Source organism: Pogona vitticeps, chromosome 2, assembly GCF_051106095.1.
Source record: "Pogona vitticeps strain Pit_001003342236 chromosome 2, PviZW2.1, whole genome shotgun sequence".
NCBI lineage: Eukaryota > Metazoa > Chordata > Lepidosauria > Squamata > Agamidae > Pogona > Pogona vitticeps.
The window spans coordinates 186,599,904-186,609,016 of record NC_135784.1 but is presented as its reverse complement, the minus strand read 5'-3'; the positions used below and the strand labels follow the sequence as shown (position 1 = coordinate 186,609,016).

Genomic DNA, 9,113 nt, shown 5'->3' with positions numbered 1-9,113 from the left:
TTCACAAGTCTGCAGGGAGAGAGAAACGACCCCAGACACTTTGATTTTAAGTTTGTGTACTGAGGTTCTACTCAAACGCGAGTTCATATGAACAGCCTCTTTCCATGAGAAGCTCTAGCACAGAAGTAGGGGCAAACCAAGCTCAAGCAAGGAGATGAAGTAGATTTTGTGACTGGAAAACAGGAGAGCTTGGTTTGGTACCAAGCTAAGTCTTGCTCCCCATATCTAGCCTTCCTTCTCAGATGAACAGAGGACAGAAGCCTCATATGGCTGAGGATTCAAAACTGGCTTTCCAACTACAATAGTTTCTCATTCCACATCGCATAGCCATTATGCTAGCTGAAACATGTTCTTGCACCATTGAATAATGTGTAAGTCGTCAAATGCAGATATCCCTAAACAACATTGCTACACAAATAAATAAATAAATAAATAAGCAGAAAACACAGCAGGCCATGTAGGTCATCAATGTCTGTAATAGAGCATGCACTCATTGCAAGTTTATTGTAGGATGAAAATTCAGTTTCCAACGATATAAACTCAGGAATGGAGACTATTTGAACAAAATCGTCATTTTTTGTGTGTGCATATTGAGGCATAAACCCTTTGAACATATTAAAACCATGACAGCAATACAAAAAAAAATTGTAATTAACAAAACAGCTTAATGCACCATGCATTTTCAGTGACTATACTATTAAACAACATTTAACAAGGCAGCTGCTACTGGCTAATTGTTTCTCACCTATTCCTTCATTAGGAAAGTCAATCTGGTTCAAACAGTTTTCAAACTGATGAGCTTGTAGAACAGGGGACAGTTTCACAGCACGGCCCACAGACCAGGGTGTTACAGTTTTACAGAACACAAACCTTCAGCCAATGGTTTGAATAGAGGACCCAAGAAGATAATCCATCACGCTAGAGGTCATTGTCTCAACTCTCGTATCAGGGATAATGGGTTTTTGAAGTGCTTCACAGGTCATGAAAGATGGACATGAGTACCAGGAGAATCTGAGGGAAACCTGCACAAACCTTGCCTATACTGTTATTATGTGGGCCAATGGCAAACCTCGTTAACAGCAGTGCTAGATGGGTGCTTGCTGCTAAAGAAAAGCAAGGCTTCAGTATTCAGCCTAGATTATTTTGGCTTCCTGGTGGTATGTAGACAACTCAGCTATTATAGAACAGGTCAGCAGAAGTCTTCGGACTGTTACTCATAAAATCCCTTCTCATTGGCTATACTGTCTAGGATTGATGGAGAAAAAACATCTGGAGAGCCATTTCCCCCGATGTACAGTGTTTTTTTAAAGCAAGCTTTAGGACAGTGGTTCCCAACCTTGGGCCCCAGATGTTCTTGGACAAAAATTCCCATAAGCCTTTACCATTAGCTGCGCTGGCCACTATTTCTGGGAGTTGTAGTCCAAGAACATCTGGGGACTCAAGGTTGGGAACCACTGCTGTAGGGATGACATGTTCTTCTTACTTTATTCTTCAGGCTAGCCAAAAAAGTTATTTTGTGAGCGTCAACTCCAGCAGCAACACTGGCGATGGGATTCCGGGAGTTGGTTCAAAACTGAGCAGAGGCAGAAAAAGAAGTTTTTAATAGCTGTAACCAGTCATGCAGAGGTAAGGAAAAAGAAAAACTGTGCTTATGCAACAAGCTACCAAATGTTACCCCAGGCCAAGAGTCCTGTCCTCCTTTGCTCACCATGGTCTTAACAGGTCTGCATATGGAGGTATTATGAAAATATTGGGACCGAATTTTAAATCCACACCTACTAGCATCTTTGCCTCTAGAGGTACATGCTAATTAATGAAAAAAATCAAAGAGAGACAGACCCAGAATTAAGTGACTGATAGGGAGAAAGAGAATGGAAGGTTCCCTCTGCTCCTGTTCTGTTGGTTGCTGAGCTTTATTGCCTGCACAGCAGGCAAGCAAGAAGTGAGGGCAGCAAAGGCCAACCATACATAGGCCAATTCTTGTCTCTTTACAACTCTCTTCACCAAAATATCCTTCCACTGCCCGCTGCTCACCTATAGTTCCTTTCCCCTGGAGCCAGCCAGGGTTGATCTAGGTAAAAAGTTCAGAACAAGTACAGAAAATTGTTCCTGAAGGCAGAAAAGGAGCAGGGGAAAAGCTGTAAAGTGCCGAGATCTCTTTGCTCATACTAGCTGGATCTGAAGGAAGGGAGGTGATGGAGGTAAGATTCTGCTGTCTTTCCAACTTTCTCTTGAGGGAGAAAGTCACAAAAAAGAGGCTAGGGGAGGCAGTTGCTCTGTGCCCCTTGAGGCTGCAAAGGTGACTGATAATGTTGGAGGATGGAGGAGCCGGGCAAGGCGGCGGCTGCAGTAGCAGATACATTTGGGAAGGGGTAGCCATCCTCCACCTTCACAGCAGCATACTCCACACTCGCCGAGAAGCCATGGCAGAAGTTCATCTTTTGCTGACTGATATAGCTGATGGCCTGTTGGCTGTAGGAGGGCCCAGGAGTTTTCCCAAAGAAGTTCCCCTCCTCACCACTCACAACTGGGTAGAAATTCTGGGGGCTCCCATAGATCTGGTGGTCGCCACCGCCGTAGTTCTGGCTGTTTCCGTAGGGCACGTTGCCAGCATAGTTCTCGTGCATGCTGGCCAACGGGTGGAGGTTTCGACCATCTGCAATGCTGTAACTTTCATGGTAACTAGGATTTATATCCAGATAATTGTTCTGCGAGAGAAAAGAAGTGAGGTTTGCACACACAAAATACTTGGCACTGGTGTTCAAATATATCTCAGTAATCCTTGCAGCAACGCTGTAAATTGGGCCAATATGGTCATCCTTCTATTGCAGGTTGAGCGACAAGCACAAGGGTAGCTACTGTGCGCCCAGCAGAAGATTTCCTTTCTATTATAAGAAAAAGGAATGACAGTTCTGCTTTGCTATAAATCTTCCCCCCCTTCCTGAAATCTGTCTACCCTGCCTCCCCACCACAAGGTAGAAGACACAAGCATTTCAGTAGAGTAATGAAGGACAACTACTGCTTAACCCTGGCTTAAATGATTTAGTAGTCCCAGCACCATTAAGTGCTTAGTAATCCTTTTAGGAAGGGGTTTAAAAGGCAGAGGAACTTCAATACAGTTTGCCATTCGTCCCAACCGTCTGCAGTATGCTCAAAACTGGAGACAGAGTTGCAAGGTTTTAAGTTGAAACAAGTCACCCTTTTTCAGTGCCAGGAACCGGCTGAGATTTGCTGCATGAAAAGCATGTGCTTCACCCACTGAGTGATGGCCCTTGGCCCACATTTCGCTCAGGCCTCCAGGTCTGAATAACTCACACTTGTTCAGTGAGTCAGAAGACCTGAGAACTTCAGCCAGCTTCTTATTACCTGAGGTTGACACATTCCTTTCCTGATCCACACTGTTTCCTTTTGGGTTCGCTTAAACTTCATCCGCTGATTCTGAAACCATGTCTTTATCTAGAAGATAGTCCAGGATGAGAAACGTCTTCATTAGTCTGCAAACAACCCATACCCAGGTCTCTTTGCGTCCTTTACAGAAAGGTACTTTCCCCAGTCCCTGAAAAACGTGGGCAAAGCAGGCGGCGAGACACAAAGGGACAAGCTTGTACAAAAGACTTTAAATGGGTTTCTCGTTCCTTCTCTTGAGCTGTGCTTTTGTGTAAGCGAGAAGAGGCCATTGTTACTTCTACCTCAGAGACCCAAATGTGGATCCTACTGGCTATGCAGCCTATGAATAAATATTTTATTGATTTGTCTGTTAATAAGACAAATAAAATAAAAAAATAAAACTACACATCTGCCCAAGTTACAAACAAGAAATACTAGGGGTAGGCAAGTTGTGGTCCTCTGGGTATTGGGCTGCAACTTCCAACACCCCTCACATTTTCTATGCTGGGGAGCTTCTAATAGTTAAAATAAAAAATTACCACCAGATTGCTGCTCAGGATCCTAATCCTAACAGCACTTTTGTTAACTATTCAAGACTCCCCTTCTCTTCTAAGGCTCCCAAAAGGTCCTCTGGGACAAAAGGGAGCCCCAAGAAGTCCTGGAACCTAAAGAGTGGGATAGGAAGCTTTTAATAACTTCAGATTAAATGTTTCCTGTGTCTGATCCAGGTTTTGGCAGTGCAAAGTTATGCCACAGGATTTTGCCCAGAAAATGTTCATGGGCTTTGGACTGTCAACTATTAAGGGGTGTGTTTGTTAAGACTGAATTTGCTGGTTGGCAGACACAGTCCACGGCATTGACTTTGATGTGCTCTGGAGAGATGAATTGATAAAAATACTATCTAGGGCAGAGGGAATGGAAAGCAATTCCCTGGTGTGTGTGTGTGTGTGGGGGAGACTGGTTGAGTGGAACACTGAACAAAAGCACCCCCACCCTTTCAATATTTTGTAGCTCGGCATTGAAAGTGTCTGCACCATTTCCAAAATTATAATCTCGGGATTCTCTGGGAAATGTGAATGATCAAAGTAGCATAATACAAAATATTGCAGATAAAAAAGAAGCTCCAGCAAAGAAAGCAGGGAGTAACAGCACACACATCTTCAGTAAAATGTTACAGCCCTTCCCTTGTAAACTCACTGTGGTTCAGTGAGGAGACCGAGGGCGGTTTTAAGTTTATCCAAAGAAACCTGTGCAAGAGGAACAACCAAAACTCAGAAGAGTCTGGAGCTGAATTCCTTCCCCAAGTCCATGGTCTCCAGAGGGGCTGCCCACCCACCCTCCAGCCAGCATCTGCCAGCTCACCAGGTTGGGAAAGCCAACTGGAGTCACGACAAGGGCAAATCCTTCTTTGCCACCTCCGGCGCCTTCCAAGCACTTTTACCTGCTTGTAGGTGAGTTCCAGTGCTGTGGCCAGTTCTCTGATCTGTTGTGGGCTGAGGTACTTCTGACTCTGGAATCTGCTGTGCAAGATCTGGAGCTGCTTTTGAGAGAAAGCCGTGCGGGTTTTGACCTTTCTGCCCCCGGAACTATCTTCCTTGGGTCTCTGAGGCGTAGAAGTCAGCTTTGGAGAAAGGGGATGTCTGTTGGGGCTGGTGGCAGAGTCAGGAGTGTAAAACATGAGCGCTCCAGAACTGGGAGACTTTGGAGAGATGTCTAGAAGATAGCGAAGGGGATATAATTAAATACGATACAATCAAGGATGCATGCCACAGGCCAAGTAGAACAGGAGGATTTGCTTTCAGTGGAAAGGAGGTGATAGTCAACAGCAATTACAATATGGGTCAGCCCTACCTACCTGTATCACTGGAATTCGAAGCTACATAAAATATATACAGCAAGTATACAGAAAATATGGCAAATGCTCAGAGGGTTATGAAATTTGAAAACTTGCACACTTTCAAGACATTCATTCAATAAGCTATCTGCTTCCACCATCCTACTACAACCAGCTACAGGTATTTACTTATAATCAGTAAGCTCATTAACACCGTTAACAGGCTGCAATGGGCACCACTGGGTACATCCACAAGTGCAGGAACCGGCTGATGAACCCCAGCTCTTGGAAAAAGTTGGGAAATGGCCCGATTCGTTGCCCACGTCGCATAAAGAGGCAGGGTTGCAACCCGAACCAACAAGCCTTTCATCCGCTCCGGTTCTCCCCACTCGCCTCCCTTTCCTTTGCCAAGAGGATGACCTTTTTCTATACCTTGGCAGGAGGAGGCCCTTCCCTCGCATCCTAGGCGTTGGCGCCGCGGTCTGGAAATCCTTAGTGAAGGGAGAAGCGGGAAGCCCGCGGGCCGGAGGAGTTCGGCGCCCCTCACGCGGGCAGCTCCGCTTCCCCCGAAGGCAGCCGGGCTTCCCCCGCCAGGGCGGGAGTCCCGCGCGGCTCTGCAACCTCCTCTCTCCCCCCCCCACCCACTCCCCGCCAGGAGGAGACACTGAGGGCGGCGATGGGGGGGGGGGGGGACACACGTTTAAGTGCAGTGAGTCGGGAGCGGCCACAGAAGCCGCTACAACAGCACTCCGAAACCCCGGAGGGCTTCGTTACTCCGAAACTCGTTACTCCGAAACTACTCCTGCTGCGGGACCGGGCTGCGAGGAAAGCCAGGCTCCCCATTCTTGCACTTCTTCCGAGGCAGTCCTCCGGGACGAAGGCAACGGCGTGGGGACACCCGGACTGCCTCTCGCAGGCTTCCCCGCCGCCTCCGCCCCAACTCTCGGCGACCCAGCGCCCCGCAATCGCCCAGCGCCCCAACCTCGGGAGAGAAAGCGGTCGGACCATCTCCGGATCTCTGAGGCGCTCGCATGCGACCTTTGGCGGACCCCCGCGCCCCCCCCCCAACGCCATGGGGCCCTTCGACCTGCAGGCCCTCGGCGACTCCTTGCGGAGTTCCCCCCTCCCTACCTGGGTTATTGTCGGGCGCCTTCTCCTCCGGGCCGCTCGAGGCCGCCTCTTGGGTGGGGAACCCCTCCGAGGAGGGCGCCGGCTCGGTCGCCCCATTCTGGGGGGTGGCGTGCCAATAATAGCGGTCGTAGCCGGGCCCGCTCACCACCCCGGTGGGGTAGACCCTGTAAGGGCCATTGAGGGCCAGGGGAGCGTGCATGGGTGGCGGCGTGGCGGGGGCCCTCGGGAAGAGCCACTTAAGGGGGCCCCCTCCGGCCCTGGGAGGGGCCTTTTTATGAGCGGCCTTAACATGACAATAGGAAGGGTCCGCCCGCCTTAACGATGGGCCCTGATCGCAGGGGCGCGGCCTCAGGTGGAGGGAGGTGTGCGGGGCCAGGTTGGCTAGCCGGAAAACTCCGCAGGCCCTTTGCTCCTGTGGGCAGCTGGGGTTGCAGCTGTTTACACCACAGTTCAGCAGCTATGGCTCGCCAGGTGTCTTTCAACAGGGTCGCCCACCGTCCCTGACTCTTGACTGCGCGCTGGCGGGGGTTTCGTTTGTAGGCCAGAAGAAACCTGGCAGACCTTCTTGGCCACCTGGGTGGAACCGAAGGGATCTCAGTAGGGCTGCCTTTTGGGTGGTCATGGGGAAGAAAATAAAAGGCAGATCCATGAAATCAGAAACAGATCCTCATGATTCTTAATGGGATTTCTTACAAGAGGTCCTGGTCAAACCATCAAAAAGCCATAGGTCCCATCCATCTCTCACCACACACGACACCACAGAAACCATGGGACCTTCAGGGTAGTGTTTCAGAAACATGGATCCCAGGTGTGGATCCTCATGATTTCATATGATTTTACATGGGATCCTCCCCAAACAACCATCAGATCATAGATCCAATCTGTGCCCAGAGACTAAAGCAATCAAATCCTTCAGTGCATGACTTCAGTGAAACAGAAATACGAATCCAAGTTATGGATCTACATGATGTTTGTTGTTTAGTCGTTAAGTCGTGTCCGACTCTTCGTGACCCCATGGCCCAGAGCACGCCAGGCCCTCCTGCCTTCCACTGCCTCCCAAAGTTTGATTTTTACATGTTTTTAAATTGTCTTTTTTTTAGGAATGTATCCAAAGTTATGTAACAAAACAAAATACAATCCAGGTCACCATCATGCTTAAAGAATGAACCATGGAAACCTCAGGTCTTATACTTCCCTTCACTACTAGAATGAGAAGAAAAATTAAAACCATGGCATGAATCCTCTTAGAGCCTGTTGTCTTCTTCAGAGGAAGTACCCCCTAGCCATGCCAAATCACTGAGTACATCTGTATCAATAGACATGACAATAAGCGTCACAGATACCTCCGTTCATAGCACCATTGTAGTGCAAAAAACATGGACATAAGGCACAGAGCCCGTTGTATCAGCTGCCTCTGGTGAAGTGTTGTCTTTCACAAAATTATTAAAGGTACTGTATAGGCATTCTGGTCACCTTTCATGTAGCCATCCTGTTCTTGGTGAGAAACATCTCCAGCAGCACTATAGCATCCCCACAGCCATCATAGTCAAAGGATAAACCCCCTGGTCCAGAGCTGACCCTCCTGTTCTATTTCCTGCCTGTTCTTGTTCCAGAATGTCTTGTGTGCGTAACCTATTCAATCATTTTTCATGCAGATGAGAATATATTTTGCTGATAATGCTTAGCAAACTCATTGGATGTAACAGGCTGGATCAGATCTACTTCCTTTTTTGTAAATCGAGATAATGACGGCTAACCCCCAATCTTCTGGGATGCACCTTGTATGGTTCACAATCAATGTGAGCAGTGTTCACAACCATAACTGGGGGCCTACCAGATCTACTATTTGATGACAATTTGTTGAGGATGCCATGTGAAAAAAATCATAGGGATCCATGAGGATCTGTATCTTGGAACTGTTTTTGTAGTGCAGCAAAGTCATAAACTAATAATTTATGTGATTTAACATGGCTCAGGGAGGATCCCACGTAAAAATCATGTGGATCCATACCTCAGATCCATGTTTTTGCATCACTGCAAAGCCTAAATGATTCCTGTGGTGCAGTTTGTAAGAACAGATGGGACCTATGATTTGTGAATAGTTAGGGGGCAGATCCAGGTTAAAAATCATGCGTATTCATGAGGATCCATGCCTTAGATCAGTGTTTTAGTGCCAAACCAAAGCCACACAACTTATGGATCCATGGTTCCTCTGGTGTAATTTGCCGGCATAGATGGAATTAATTACTAGACAGTGGTTTGAGGTGGATCCCATGTACAACTACTGTGAATCCAGGAGGACCAGCACCTCCATTTTATGTTTTTCAACCACTGCAAAACATAAAAGAGATCATGATTTTTGTGCTGCCATTTATGAGCCCAGATGGAACCTATGGTTTGATGGTGGTTTGGCATGGATCCTGCCTAACAATGATTTATTTTTTTATTTAATGGACCCACTTCTTTTTTCCATTTTGTCCCATGCGCTGAAGGATTCATAATTTCTGCGGGAAAGTCTCTTGGCATGGATAGAACGTATGATTTGAGGGTGGTTTGGGGAGGATCCCATGTAAAAATCATATGGATCCATGAAGATCCACCCCTGCAAAGCTATGCACTAAGTGATCAATGATCATTTGCTGTGTCTGTGGGCAGATATGGGGTCTGTGACTTCACTGTGATTTAGAGAGGATCACACCTAAAAGTTATCTGAATCCATGAGAATCCATGCCATGGATTCATGTTTTGCTCCACTTGCAAA

General features: G+C 47.3%; 1 protein-coding gene across 1 annotated transcript; it reads right to left on the bottom strand.

The window, feature by feature from the left end:
- Positions 1 to 997: 997 nt before the first annotated feature.
- LOC110077941 (homeobox protein NANOG) lies at positions 998 to 6,771 on the bottom strand. The gene is made up of 4 exons (XM_020791543.3): positions 6,353 to 6,771; positions 4,829 to 5,100; positions 3,367 to 3,456; positions 998 to 2,708 (listed from the first exon to the last, which is right to left on the bottom strand). The coding sequence occupies exons 1-4, from the start codon at positions 6,549 to 6,551 to the stop codon at positions 2,259 to 2,261; spliced, it is 1,011 nt and encodes a 336-aa protein (XP_020647202.1). The 5' UTR covers positions 6,552 to 6,771; the 3' UTR covers positions 998 to 2,258.
- Between the last annotated feature and the right edge of the window lie 2,342 nt (positions 6,772 to 9,113).